General features: G+C 35.4%; 1 protein-coding gene across 1 annotated transcript in view; it reads right to left on the reverse strand.

The window, feature by feature from the left end:
- Positions 1-374: 374 nt before the first annotated feature.
- The window catches only part of cul2 (cullin 2), a 30,117-nt gene continuing 14,883 nt past the window's right edge, over positions 375-15,608 (reverse strand). The window contains exons 2-21 of the mRNA XM_016519597.1: positions 13,553-13,747; positions 11,632-11,771; positions 10,964-11,066; positions 10,797-10,891; positions 8,832-8,937; positions 8,569-8,651; positions 7,826-7,922; positions 7,037-7,170; positions 6,809-6,942; positions 6,554-6,678; positions 6,342-6,449; positions 4,984-5,043; positions 4,710-4,838; positions 4,274-4,360; positions 3,994-4,146; positions 3,133-3,210; positions 2,930-2,996; positions 1,705-1,907; positions 1,048-1,149; positions 375-407 (exon numbers count right to left, since the gene is read on the reverse strand). Coding sequence (XP_016375083.1) covers positions 375-407; positions 1,048-1,149; positions 1,705-1,907; positions 2,930-2,996; positions 3,133-3,210; positions 3,994-4,146; positions 4,274-4,360; positions 4,710-4,838; positions 4,984-5,043; positions 6,342-6,449; positions 6,554-6,678; positions 6,809-6,942; positions 7,037-7,170; positions 7,826-7,922; positions 8,569-8,651; positions 8,832-8,937; positions 10,797-10,891; positions 10,964-11,066; positions 11,632-11,750 — 2,016 coding nt within the window. The 5' untranslated portion in view covers positions 11,751-11,771; positions 13,553-13,747. The remainder of the gene's footprint in view (positions 408-1,047; positions 1,150-1,704; positions 1,908-2,929; positions 2,997-3,132; positions 3,211-3,993; positions 4,147-4,273; positions 4,361-4,709; positions 4,839-4,983; positions 5,044-6,341; positions 6,450-6,553; positions 6,679-6,808; positions 6,943-7,036; positions 7,171-7,825; positions 7,923-8,568; positions 8,652-8,831; positions 8,938-10,796; positions 10,892-10,963; positions 11,067-11,631; positions 11,772-13,552; positions 13,748-15,608) is intronic.

A 15,608-nucleotide genomic window follows, 5' to 3' on the forward strand; every position in this document is an offset into this window, starting at 1 on the left:
CTGACCTTTACGAAGTATTTGTGAATGCGGAGGAGAGTTTTCGGGAAGGTCCGTTTTACACGTAAATTACTCAGAATTTACTCATATATTTACGAATGTTTCAAGAATGAGGCCCAATGACTTTTGGTACGTTTTTTTTTTTTCACACATTTTTCCTTTCATATACTGCAAATATCTTCAATGATCCCAAATCAGGCTTCTTTTTCTTCGTGAAAACTAAGTGAAAAATATATTTTTCTTTTGATTTTGGGGTAAAATATGACCCAGATCACCCAAGTGCATGGCTAGGGGAAAAACAGTGTGAGTTCAGAGCCAAATGTGTGTGTGAGCAGTAAAAACAGTCTCCATCACAATTTTGCCACAATTAATATGTTTTAAATCAAAGAATCACTGTCTTTAATAAAACCCTAAAATTAGACAAATGCATTGACCTAAGAAATATTTAGAGTTTTTCTTATTTTTAGCGCTGTCAAACGATTAATCGCATCCAAAATAAGTTTTTGTTTACATAATATATGTGGGTGTGCTGTGTGTATTTATTATGTATATATAAACACACATATACAGTATATATTTTGAAAATATTTATATTTAATATACAAACTTATATTTTTTTCTGAAAAATATACACGCATGTGTGTGCATTTATACATGCATAATAAATATACACAGTACACACAGACATATGTAAACAAAAACTTATTTTGGATGCGATTAATCGCGATTAATCGTTTGACAGCACTACTTATTTTATATTACCGTTTGACAGCTCTACTTATTTTATATTACTTCTATACATATAGGATACGTTTAAGTTTGTACAATATGTGTCTTCATATTTCAGGAATCTTTTCTGCAAAGATATTTTGAATGTATTTTTCAAGCGTGCTGCACTTGGAATAGATCTTTAACCAGATTTTGCATGTTTTGAATGAAGAGAATGTTACTTGAATCATGTTATAGTTATGTTAAGTTAAATATTTAAATGGTTTTCTTGAATTGGTCAAATGTTACGATTGAATTTTCCGCCGCATCGAGTCTCTGTACCTGTGGCGTGTCTTTCTGCATCGATGTTGTGATCTTGAACTTTGTTCTTTTACTGGTGAAACTCATAATTAGGGAAAACGTGGATTCGGCTTCGATCTCCTCCTGGAGGAAAGGAGAACGTGGGAGTCTAGTTATGATAAATCAATTAACAGTTTGATGAAAAGTCAAGCCACAGATGAAGCTGATTTGCAAACACCTGTGGCCTCGCTGATCTCAGACTTACTTTCTGCGAGTCGTGGCTGATCATCTTGACGTCCAGCAGGGATTTAATGGTCTTCTGGAGCTCCTTCTCGTTCATCTGCGTGCTGTCCTGCAGTTCTTTGTAGCTCACAGTCTCGCTGTTGTTGAACGCCAGCAGAACGGCCATCTGATAGGTGGTCACCACCGCCACATAGGGCTTGCACAGATAATTCATCTTTACCTCGCCTGACACAAACAAGAACCAGTGTTGTTAAAAAATAACTTTTTGTCAACTTAAATACAAATAAAATATTTGATTAAAAAAAACTTCAATGAAAATTAGATGCTGCTTCCACCCTGAGGAGAGGAGAACGTGGGAGTCTAGTTATGATAAATCAATTAACAGTTTGATGAAAAGTCAAGCCACAGATGAAGCTGATTTGCAAACACCTGTGGCCTCGCTGATCTCAGACTTACTTTCTGCGAGTCGTGGCTGATCATCTTGACGTCCAGCAGGGATTTAATGGTCTTCTGGAGCTCCTTCTCGTTCATCTGCGTGCTGTCCTGCAGTTCTTTGTAGCTCACAGTCTCGCTGTTGTTGAACGCCAGCAGAACGGCCATCTGATAGGTGGTCACCACCGCCACGTAGGGCTTGGACAGATAATTCATCTTTACCTCGCCTGACACAAACAAGAACCAGTGTTGTTAAAAAATAACTTTTTGTCAACTTAAATACAAATAAAATATTTGATTAAAAAAAACTTCAATGAAAATTAGATGCTGCTTCCACCCTTTCTCTGGCCATTATAATAAAACATGCTGTTTTCGCAACTGCCCCTTTAAGACTTTATTATGTAAATTACCTCTGTTATTATTGGCTTATCATTTTGCATGTAAAATGAGCAGCAAAATCCTTTTATATAAATGTGGGCAGTCATATGTTAATCTTTTTCCAAATGGTTGTGATGTCAAAATAGAGGTAATTTCTAAATATATTTAATTTCATTATTTTAATATTTTAATAATTACTTATTACTTCATTATTGACATTACTTCATTATTTGGGGGGCTTTTCTCAGTTAATATTGATATATGCAGTTAATTACAATAATTTCATTTTTTTTAGTCAGCATATCGTTTAAAAAACAGCCCTAATATTATATATTTACAACTAAAACTAAACTAAATATCTAAACAGAATATTTGACAAATAATAGAAATGACAACTTGAACTAATATTAAAACTGAAAACAAAACTAAATAATAAAACAAAACAAAACAAAAAAACAAAATAAAATAAAATAAAATAAAATCTTTCCGACGCCAAACTTTCGAAGTGTAGTGTATGTTTCTATATGACCGACTTTACCTGTGCAGAGATAATGCAGCCAGGTCAGCTTCCTTCCGCTGAAGTGCTGGTTATAAAACAACTCAAACTGCAGAAAGAAGACATCAGTTAAATCAGCATCACCTACTTTCATAATGAAATGAAAGGGGATTTTACATGCTCAGCTCTCAGTACATGAAGGACAAATAATAGAAATGACAACTTGAACTAATATTAAAACTGAAAACAAAACTAAATAATAAAACAAAACAAAACAAAAAAACAAAATAAAATAAAATAAAATAAAATAAAATAAAATCTTTCCGACGCCAAACTTTCGAAGTGTAGTGTATGTCTCTATATGACCGACTTTACCTGTGCAGAGATAATGCAGCCAGGTCAGCTTCCTTCCGCTGAAGTGCTGGTTATAAAACAACTCAAACTGCAGAAAGAAGACATCAGTTAAATCAGCATCACCTACTTTCATAATGAAATGAAAGGGGATTTTACATGCTCAGCTCTCAGTACATGAAGCAAGCTTTGCTCGTGTTTTGGAGCTTGTTGACAGGGCAGCTTACCATTTGTACACTTTTCTCCAGCTCCTGCGGGATGGCAAACGTGGAAGAGGGGACATGTGTGAGGGGCCACGCGCCTGCCTGAAACACATACGAGCGCATGTCAGCTCACACAACCCAGCACATGATCAACACATGGAAAATAGTCATATTCCACATTATTGTAGCTTTCCACTTATGACCATTTTTCACCCTTACATTGACCCTTTTATATGACAATGACCTCTGTTATGCCTAGCTTACAATTCTGCATCGAAATGACTTAATTATTGAAATAATTACTATATTATTGATATTATTGTAATTAGTTGCATGTGTGTGTGTGTGTACATAATAACCCAATAATAACCCTAACCCTACATATATAATTATTTAATGATGTATATAATTATTACTATATAATTATGACATAATTGATATTAAACTTCTTAATGTTTAAACTATGTATTCATTTAAAATGTATTATTAGAATTTATTTTTAAATCAGCATACAATATAATTTATTTGACTATATGATTTGATTAAATAAAAATCCATTAACAGCCCTAATATTATAGACAAACTTACATGTTTTTGCAACTTTGTTTCAGTAAATTTGGTTTGGATTTTTTGCCTGTTTTATAAACTACAACTCTGACCACTTACAAAAATAACAACACACACTTCTCAATATAGCATTCATATCCATAGCACAAACATTTTGAGACGCTATGTGGCAAAATAATTATCAATTATTGATTTAAAAAAAAAATGTTATTATATTTAAAAGCAATATTTAATAAAACACACATATACATATACACATACATTATAAATATATATATATATAAATGATAATTAATAAAATATTTCCTTCTCTCTTACCTGTAATACATAAATCTGGAAGCTGATGCCCAGGTCCACAACGGTCTCCTGGGTTTTGATAAAGTTGTTGAATTTGTTGTTGAGGTCGGTGCTGACGCTCATATCAGTGTACATTCTGTGCAGTTTGCTCGTGAATTCATAGCCACACGCTTGCTGCGATGCAAAGGACAGGGGAGGGAACCGAGAGCGAGAAAAACAATGAAAGGTCTGCTCGCTTTAATCACACTGTGAATGTTCATCTGTGAACATTTTAACACACTTTTCAAGAAAGACGACAAACCTTCAGTTTGTTGATCATGGCTTCCTCGGAGTCCATGGATAATGAAAGTCCATGTATTAACCTCTTTGCAAGCATTCTGGCGTAAAACTAAGAATAAACAACAATTAAAGAGAGAGTAAAACAAGGAATTAGAAAGTACTGCCCACAAAATACTGAAAACACCACCCGTACCAGACACAAAATGTAAAAACAATCTTAAAGGAAGGAAGAGGAGTAACATTTGATGACAAACATTGATGTTGGCTTGACAAAGCCTAACCTGGAAGTATAAAAATAAAAAGTTTTAACAGCTTAAAATTTGAAGGTTTTAATGTCAGCTAGACAGAAAGTAAGTCAGATAAAAGAAGGAAAACATACAAAATCCCATTTTTTTCAGCAGGGAGATTTTCTGTTCTCCTTCTACTATACCTGTAGATAAATCAAGTCATGGCCTCACCTTCTGAAACACATCTTTGTCATCAATGTATTTGAAGACCGTGATGAAGCTGGTCAGTTTGTCCTCCACTTCATTCTCCGTCATTCCTTTTGCAGATTTCTTCAACAGATTGTCACAGTACTTGGCCAGCTGTGCCACAGCACGAGAAACACCGGCAAAGAGGAAAAGCAGTGTTAACGTTCTGACCGTGTGTGTTCATTAGCTTCATTCAGAGTTTATTTAGTCATCCTGATCTAACGTTGGCAGTAGCTGAGGATAAACAGTGATTACACACCAGCTCAGGCGCTTTGCAGATGGATTTGGGCTCTCTGTAGTTCACTACTGAAGTCAAGGCCTGGAGGGAAATGAGCAATAAAATCACAAACCACAAACTCCAGTGTTTCTAAACACTCGCATGCATTCTGATCCCAGATACCCCCTACTGGTATTAAAAGGGAGAAGGGTGATGAAGTTGGTAATATTGTTGCTAAGTATGTGTTATGTTATGTTATGTTATGTTATGTTATGGTTGCATTATATTACATATTAAAAATATCCATGCTTGCATTTGTATTGTTTATATTGATTAGTCAGAGGAGCAGGTGCAGCGGACGACTTATTTCACTGCGCTGCAGAGCCGAGAGATTCAGAAGATCTTTCATCCCGACGGCCATTATGCTGTTTAATAGTTATTGAACCCTTTACCTCTCTTTTATTGTTATTTTTTTTGTGTAAATTTGACAAAACAATGTATATGTTGGGGCAATGGGTTTCGGGTATGCCTTGGTATTTATTTTATTCATCTATTTATTTTTATTATTGGATTTGAAGGACCAGGTATAACATTTAAGTTCTAGTTAATTACTATTTATTTTTAGGATTATGTGTATTTTTTATATGCATGTCTTTTATGTATTTATTGTGTGTTTGCTTGTCTACGGTGTTTTTGGATATGTGTGATCTACTGGATCATTGAATTTTGAATAAAGTATTATCTAACTATCTATCTATCTATCTATCCATCCATCCATCTATCTATCTGTCTGTATTGATATTTTACTATCATTAAATGCATCATTCATTCATTCAAAGTATTGATGTTTTTACTATCATGTTATGTATTATATTGCATTACATTATATTATATATTAATGATTTCTATAATTGCATTTGTATTATTTCAAAGCAATTATGTTTTAGTAATAATAACTGTCATAATAAATTATAATAACTGTTTACAGTTATATTTTTTATGAATAAATTCCATAATTACATATGTATTATATCAAAGTATTGATGTCTTTACTATCTTTATGTTATTTATTATATTACATTATATAGTAATCATTTCCATTACTGCATTTGTATTGTTTCAAAGTATTGATGTTTTTACTATCATTATGTTATTTATATCACATTACATTATACTACATATAATTGCATTTGTGTTTTAAAAGTATTTAAGTTTTTACTATTATATTATATATTAAACATTCATAATTGCACTTATAATATTTCAAAATACTGATGTTTTTACTATCATTCTGAAATATGGAGAAGAGTAATATAATGAGTAAGTGTGTCTAAATGTTTGCTTGGTACTGTATATACACTTGTAAATCCTTTATAAACTGCGTTGAAATGTAAATGTACCTTATCAAGCGCACTCATGAAGTGTTGGTCCCCATTCAACACTGTGTTAATCAACTGGACAAATTTACTATGAACCTCCAACACTGACTCCACAAACTGGGTTGGCATCTGCAGGACAAAGATCAGAGGAAAACATGCAATTAATGCTATATACAAACAATTCTGTACATAAAGCTGTTTTATTTAGCTATGCATCATTTTTAGACACTTACGTTTTCCTGAGAGAGGTTACTGGTGGCTCTGAGACCCTCATCGTGGATGTGGACCTGGAGCTCCTGGATCATGTGAGGTAAGCCGCTGGACACGGCTCGCAGTAGCGTGTACATATTCGCCATATCTGAAACCAAACAAACCATCAGGACGTCCTACAGTTATAACATGCCAACTGAGACACATGCATACAAACATGAATCCATAAGCCGAAAGTGAAAGCTCAAACTGGTTATAAGTGTAACTAAAGTGCTGACCGTCTCTCTTTTCTTGTCTGATGATATTTTGACACTCTCCGTGCAGGAACTGCAGGTGATCGGCCACCATCCTCTGCTGACATTCATGGATGACTTTGGCGTAAGAGCTGGGTTTCAGAAATAGTGGAGTGTTCCTTTAAGATCACCAGATATCAAACAGCAACATGCGAAACAGACTGAATGATCAGAAACATGTTTACGTAATTGGTCAAAATGCAAAAGATGGACAGGTTATGATTACAGCATCTCACCTTCTCCATATACTGGGAGCAGTTGGACTCCTGCAGTAGATTGGAGGCTTCCTGTTTGTAATACTCTCCGGTTTTTGTCAGGAACGGCCCCTCAAAGATCTCCTGATAAAACTGAGTAAAGGAAAAAAAAATGGTGTGGCCTTCAAATGAGATGCATGATTGCTGATACACAAACTCTGAGCATGCAAATATGTACACAAATGTTTGCGGTCTGTAAGATGTTTTTATGTTTTTGAAAAAGTCTCTGCTGCTCACCAAGGCTGCATTTATTTGATCAAAAATACAGTATTGTGAAATATTATTACCATTTAAAAGAACTTTTCAATGTGATTATGTTCAAATGTAATTTATTCCTGTGATCAAAGCTGAATTTTCAGCATCATTACTCCAGTCTTCAGTGTCACATGATCTTCAGAAATCACTCTAATAAGATGATTTGCATTTCTGATTATTATCAATGTTGAAAACAGTTGCACTGCTTCATATTTTTGTGGAAACCGTGATGTAATCTTTTGGAACATTAGAAATGTCTTTACTGTCATTTTTGATCAAATTAATGCATGCTTGCTGAATTAAAAATATTATTTTTCTTTAAAAAAAATAAAAATCTGACGCAAACTTTTAAACAGTAGAGTACTAAAAAAAAATTTTTTTTTATATTTACATAAAATATTACTGAAGTTTCATGATTGCACAAACTAAAAAATAAAAAAATTAAAAAAAAGATCAATGACATAAAAAAAACAACCTAGACAGAGACACTCACCTTTAGAGGAAACTTTTTCTTGTACTGTTCAACATGAACAAAGGAGTTGATAACCCCATGGATTACTTTCTGATTTGGGTCCTCCCCACTTCGGTCGCTATGGAAACAACATTGAAACTGAATAAGTCTGCAAATGTATCCTCAAACAATGTATACTGAAACATGATCAATACAATTGAACTTGGGTTCAGACCATGCAATCATAGAAATTTGATGGAAAGTATCTGTGGTACCAAAGACTTCTGCCATAGATCATTTTTAGTTTGTAGAAACAAACTGTAAATGCATTTACAGTAATACACAACAGAAATTACAGGCAAATGGGCAGAATAGTTTAAAAGCATAAACGTGAAGCTTGTATTTTTCTACAGCACTTGTTTGAGCTAGTGTGCAAATTAATGCCGAGTTCACACTGCACGATTTTTAAACTCGTCGGATCGCCGTTCTTTTCACACATTTCATGTGGACGGAGATTTTTTTTTAAATGGAAGAAGGAAAAATTCTGTTTATAAAAAATACCCGTGTACGTGTGGACATGGCCTTAGATGATGATCTAAAATCTTGAAATAGATTAAACAGTTAAAATATCCAATATTGGTTGAAAAGAAAAGAAAATATTTATTGAACTGTTATCTTTTTCATTTAATTTTATTTTATTATAAATTTTATTGAAATTAATAAAAATGTTTTGGGTTAAAGTATTTAACCAGAAAACATTCCTTCTCTTTTCAAGTTTAACTTACTTCTTGATCTCTTTCAGAAGCATCCCGATCAGCATCGGCTGAAGGGGCTCAATCATTAACTTCCGCCACATGTCAAGTGCAAGCTAAAAACAACAAAACAAAACAAAAAAATCTTACAAAACTTTACTGTTTATGAAAGAATAAACACCACAATTTGACATTTGAAATGTGCATAGCTTAATATCCAATCTGTTTAGATTTAGAAAAAGGTTCATATGCCACCAGCTTGAGTCATAAGATACTGGTTATAAAACCATGCATACCTCTCCAATCTCCATTAAGGGCTCATTCATATCCACTCCTCCGTATCCGTACTGCAGGTCTGCTTCGGTCAGCTTGTTCTTCTTAATAAACTGTGTGTTAAGGTACCTGCGGGAAATTCATGAAAACACTCATTAAGGAAAATCAGTTGCTATCATTTTAGATGAATAAGTGCGTGTTGATGCACAATAAAGCCACGGGTGACGTCAGTTCAATAGCTGCTTGTTTCCACAGCTGACCAAGAGCAGCAGGACAGTGATGGGGTTCAGTCCAGCATGATGAAATCAAGCCCAAACTGACCAAAGCCCTTGGCGAGGCCGAGGTCTGCGTGCCAGAGAAACAATACCTTGTGCACTCAGAGTACTGCATGAGAGCGAACCGTCAGAACCAGTAATAATGAAATGCATGATTGCAAATAAAGCAAAAAAAATATTGTCCCCAAGTACTGTGCAATATCCCTCACCACAATCCCTCAACCAACAATATTAAAGTCTTGTGAGTGTATGTTCACAATGGCATTCTAATGCACTCTTACCAAGAATGTATTATGCTTACTGTGCACAGATGTGCTGCATGCACAGAATAACCGGATTACCTACTATTACGTTTGCCAAAATGTGCAGAACACAACAGGCACACTTCAGGGAATACTGTATGATCCCACGGTGCAATGCTTCACTTGCCATTTCAACAGTTCCTAATGAACTAAAAGCAACATCAACTGTGATTTTAATCTCTCTTTAGTGGCATATTCGTTTGTTACATCAAAAGTTCACACAATTTTACACAAAACTAGATTAAGGACTGCAAAACTACTCTATTACTTTAAGTATTTATCTCTGATATGACAACTAGATTGAACTACCATTCAAAAATTTGGGGTCAGTAAGACTTTTTTTTAAAGAAATTAACACTTATTCAGCAAGGAAGCATTCAATTGAACAAAAGTGACAGTAAAAACATTTATCATGTTACAAAAGCAAATCAGCATATTAGAATGATTTCTGAAAGATCATGTGACACTGAAGACTGGAGTAATGATGCTGAAAATTCAGCTTTAAATTACAGGAATAAATTACTTTTTAAAGTATATTAAACGTGATATTTTAAATTGCAATAATATTTCACAATATTACTGTTTTACTTTTTTTTTCTTCATCAAATAAATGCAGTCTTGGTGAGCAGAATAGACTTCTTTCAAAAATATTAAAACTTTTACAGGCCCCAAACTTTTGAACGGTAGTGTGTACTAAATACTAATATACTATAGGTTTTATGTTACTACTTAATTGAAATTGACTGACTTTCTTAAGCTAAAACCCAAGAAAGTGTTAAACTAAGGTTAAACATAAAATATCAATCATCTAATTCTTTGACATCCACTCAATCATGATTCAAGTATCACACCAGCATTAACACAAACACCATTTACCAACCCAAAAAAACTCTAAAGTCAGTGCAATTTGCTTGCAAAATTAAAAGTGAACTAGCGGTACCAAACAGAATTGCAAAAATAATGACTGTTTCCAAATACAGCAGGTTTTCCAAACACTCCTCATGAACTGCTTATCTGTAGTTGTCTCTGCACATTAAAGGGACAGTTCACCCAAAAATAAACGCTCTGTCATCATCTACTCATCAAGCCGTTGAGTTTCTTTCTTCTGTTCAACACAAAAGAAGATATTTTGAAGAATGTTGGTAAGCAAACAGTTTCAGTTCCCATTGACTTCCATAGTATTTTTTCCATACCGCTCGGTTAACATTCTTCAAAATATCTTTTGTGTTCAACAGAAGAAACTCATACAGGTTTTGGAACAACTTGGAGGTAAGTAAATGATGACAGAACTTTCATTTTTGGATGAACTATCCCTTTAAACTTGGCAAGGGGAATTGTAACACTGAAAAATATTGCACACATCATCTTTAATTTCCACAAGAGTTCCCTCTGCAACAGTAGCTGAACTCACCTGTATAAGCAATCCATGTACTCAGCACCTTTGCTGTATTCCTCCCAGTATCTGTGATACATCCCCAAAACCTTCTCCTCCGACTCCAGGACTCTCTGCAAGACACACACCGCAATGACGTAACAGTTAAACCGTGCTGACACTGGCCTGAACCACGAGCATCTTACCTTGAACAACTGACGGACGTGATTTTCCAGAAACACCTTTGTCTCAGTGTACAGTCTTTCCCCTAAAGGCTCTGGATACGCAACACACAGCGCATAAATGTCACTGAAACTCCTGTTAAGGAGATTTTAATGCAGGATGCATGTAACTTACACTACTGTTCAAAAGTTTGGGGTCAAGAAGATGCCATAAAAACTTACAATTTAAAAGAACTGATTTCTTATTTATTCCTGTGATCAAAACTGAATTTTCAGCATCATTACTCCAGTCTTCAGTGTCACATGATCTTCAGAAATCATTCTAATATGCTGCTCAAGAAACATTTCTGATTATTAACTTCACTATAATGATTCTTTGATGAATAGAACAGCATTTATTTGACAAAGAACCTTCTGTAATTTGAAATGTCTTTACTGTCACTTTTGATTACTTTAATGCATCCTTGCGGAGTATTAATTTATTTTAAAATCTTACTGACCCCAAACTTCTGAGTGGTGATGTACATATAAAGTAGAAAGAAACGAAAACAAAACAAATATGCCTTTGCGCTCTCATAAAAAGATTTTTTAAACAATCTGATTACAAGGAACGAGGGGGAAAGAGGAAGCAACAGTTTCATTGCACATCATCTGAATCAGGACAGATGTGTCTCTACTAGAGTGCAGGATACGAGAAGCGGTCGTTCCATGTTGCTCTCTCCACGTAATCAAGCATCACAACCGCTCTGATTGTCGTCAGGAGCTTGTTCCACGTCTCATCGAAATCCACCACCCGCGGTTTTAAGGACATGGTGCGTGGCTTCGGCTTTAACTGGGGGAAAAGACATGAAAACTAATTCATTACATCATTAGTGCTGTTATTGTTAACTTAAACCCAAAATAAATCGTAATAAGTTGACGTTGAAGTACTAAATGTGCTAAAAGTAAAACTGAAATCAAAAGCTAAACTAATGAGAAAAGCACATAACAAAAGAAATGACCAAAACTGAAACTAAAATTAAAATGAAACCTATATAATACAGTATATATAAAATACAGGTGCATCTCAATAAATTAGAATGTCGTGGAAAAGTTCATTTATTTCAATGACATTCTAATTTATTGAGATGCACCTGTACAAGCTAATTAAAAAGATGAAAAGGGGTTTTCAAGCATCAAAACAAATAAAAATGTAACATAGCTTTAAATTGTGTTTTTCTCCCCATATATTAGAATGGGTTTAATTGTATTTTTTTTCTATGCAAAAATCATATACCAAAACAAATCATACCAAAACATCTTGTCAGGCATATTTAGATCAAGAATCATTAGATGACATTAAAAGGCTCCGTTTAGGGATCACAGTGCAGCCCTTAAAATACTAATGATTTGTAATTTAAAATCTTTTCCAATATCCTTCAAACAACTAAGTGTTACCCATCTGTCATCAAGACATTTTCAATCATTTAAAATAGAATACAATTTAGTATGATCATTTTTTATTTTATACACTTTTTTTCTTTTATATTAAGTATGTCGTTTCATTTTTACATAAATATATCTGTAACTTTGAAGGACGATTGAACATTATTTCACCCATATTTTGGCATTTTATTTTCACAAACGTTATTTGAAACATTAAAGCAGACACTTTACTCGTATTTTATATGCATTCTATGCATATTATATAAATATTATTTGATGCAGACACCAAAATGGGATGCCTCGTCTTTGACTCATAAACAAATACATTAATAGTATATAAATATAACACAGAATCCATGCATTTGCATGACTTCTGCGAGTTGAACTGTGTGGATAAGTAAATGCATTTTATAGAGATTGCTCATAGAAATAGACTGTGTGAAGTTCAAGTAAACAATGAGTGCAAGTTTTTGATTTTTGCAATCCTGTCATTTTTTATACATGGTATAACTATTTTATATAAACCTCCCCGTTCTCAATATTTCAGCAGCACTAGTATCTCCCAATGAAAACCACACAAGGCTTGTGTACATGGTGTGATTTCATCTGACAGGTCTGTCTGGAAGAGTTAGAAGACATGCACGTCTGGCTTCTACACTAAACCACCACAAACCCAGCACCAAAGCTCACGAACAACAACACATTCAATGAGAAATTAACTATTAGAGTAACTGATTGTCTTCATAAAGACAGATCAGCAAAGATCAACTTACTTCAGAGGTCCATAACCTCAGTGTCAACATCCAGCACAGCTGTCAAACCACATCGAAGTATAAATATCACCTGATCTACACAGAAATATCTCCATAATTAGTCGAAGCAAATGAGTTTACATCTCCAACAAACCCACATCACAAATAATTACTTGATCTAAAAGAGAGTCACCCCCAAACTGCAGAGGCCTAGTTACACATATCCATGACATAACTGCATGAAAACAGAGGCTGCTGGGTAATTATAAGCATATATGATTGAATAACAGCCGTGTATTGTGGTAAACAAACACACGCGCGCGTGTTTACAAGAGATCGGTGTGTGTTTGTGACAGAAACAGTGTTCTGGAGCAGGAGCAGAAGCTAACGTCTGTGCTAACAGGAGCGCTGCTCATTCACACACACGCACACACACCTGAGTTTGAGAAAGCCCTGCTGAGCTGCGAGTCTCTGGCGGTCCGCAGGCTCGGGTGTGCCGGGTCCGGGTGTGCTGTCCGCGGGTCAGTGGGTCACAGCTGCGGGTTTGCAGTCAAGCTGTCAGGACGCTGGATTCCTCTCTCTCCCTCTACACCTCTGCCATTGCCTCTCGCGGACTGCACCACTGCGTCAGCTGGAGGGGTGGACGAGGGCAGTTAAGGATGGAGATGGATATTAGAACCTATAATCTACGTGAGACGCTTAATATAGGTTTATTTGGGAATTTAATATAGATATTATGTATGACTGGGGTGTGTGGTGCATAAAACTAATGATAATAATGTATAGCAGCTTTTACCGGACTCCCCCTTTTACTGGTGGTATGGCCGAAAAGTACGGCAGCTGTTGGCGGACATTAGTCGTGACAGAAGAGCTGTGAGATGAGATGGCATTATGGACTCGATTTTAAAGAAATGTAGCCATTCTTATTCCTTTGAACGATTCCAGGCCCTTACTGGTCGCATTAACGATCATTGTAGTGCTTTTTCAGAAAGAAACATGTTTTAAAAATACCTGCTTTTTGCATTTACTGTACTCATCAAGTCTGTTGCCAAATGACATTTTATTTTTCAACTAAACAAATAGCCTATAACGAACCAGAAATCAATTTCATTCCGCCAAAAGGTCTTTATAATGGCTTTCACAGTCATTTTGAAGGTGGCATAAATTCATATTCCTTTAATATTTGTGGCCTTCTCACCTTAAAAACTGTGAACTGTTGTTTAAACTCAATTGTGCAATGTTTCGTAGAACACAAAGATGCAACTAAGCAAATATAATAATAATTTTATCAGCTTTTATGTTTTTGTACATTGATAAAACATAAAACTGATTCTGATGTTCAAAAACAAGCATCAGAGATGCACAGAACAACCTCCTGGACATCAACCAGTCTAGCTTCAGAAGTGGCCGTTCAACAGAGACTGATAATCTGATGATAGCTGCTCGCATCTCAGCTTGTCTAACAGACATTTCTTACTTGATGTCTTATCCCATCAGTGATGAATGTAAAATAAACCGTAAAAAGAAGACTGTTCTCGTCAGTGTGGATCATGATCTCCTATACTAAGTAACTTAACAGATTGACGCACCAAAATAAAAAGATCGAGTGCGGTGCAAACTTACTTGATGAATAACCATCACCTTCTACTCAACCTTACCAAGACAGAACTGCTTGTGGCTTCAACAAACACATCACTTCATCACAATTTCACCATCCAGTTAGGCACATCAACCATAACTAGGATTTACACAAGCGTCAGTCTGGATCCAGAACACCTGAGAAGAGATGATGCCAACCCCTCAGAGGACCTCAGATGATGCCAACCCTGAAACAACATACAGAACTACCACATTTTGCTATAAGTTTGATTGCAACATATAATCATTTCTGTCATGACAACTCTCGGAGGGACTGGCATGGTAATGTACATGACCATGTACAATGTATTTGGTCTTGGCGGAATAGATCTGCTACGCTGCTGCTGCTGCTGCTGCTGCCAATACATCCATAACATGCTGCTGTGAGCATGTAAGAAATACTGCTGCTGCAAATATAACATACATGAAATAACCCCCATATAGCATACATGAATCACCTCGTAGAGATCTATACAGGTGGAGCTGGGGAAGGTGGAGGGTTTCTGAATCAAGCTGCGACTACTACGGCAAGCACTAGTCATATATTTGAATGATTGAGCAGCGAGCTCATTGGCTACTGATACAGGAGAGAACCAATCAGCTGTGCCATGTGATAATGATGTCATTAGGTCAGATTGAGTTAGACCTATCGGACTGCGCCATCTAGAGTTTCATGCCAGAGCTCTGTATTTCTGTTAATAGTGTTCATCGTCTGTTTTTGTATTGTGAAAAGCGCCATACAAATAAACTTGAATTAAATTGAATAACCCCTTAAAAACAGCCAGAAACCTTGGAGTTATGACTGATGATCAGCTGACTTTCTCAGACCACATTGCTAAAACTGCCCGGTCCTG

This window comes from Sinocyclocheilus rhinocerous, unplaced genomic scaffold (assembly GCF_001515625.1).
Source record: "Sinocyclocheilus rhinocerous isolate Xijiao unplaced genomic scaffold, SAMN03320098_v1.1 scaffold642, whole genome shotgun sequence".
Lineage (NCBI taxonomy): Eukaryota > Metazoa > Chordata > Actinopteri > Cypriniformes > Cyprinidae > Sinocyclocheilus > Sinocyclocheilus rhinocerous.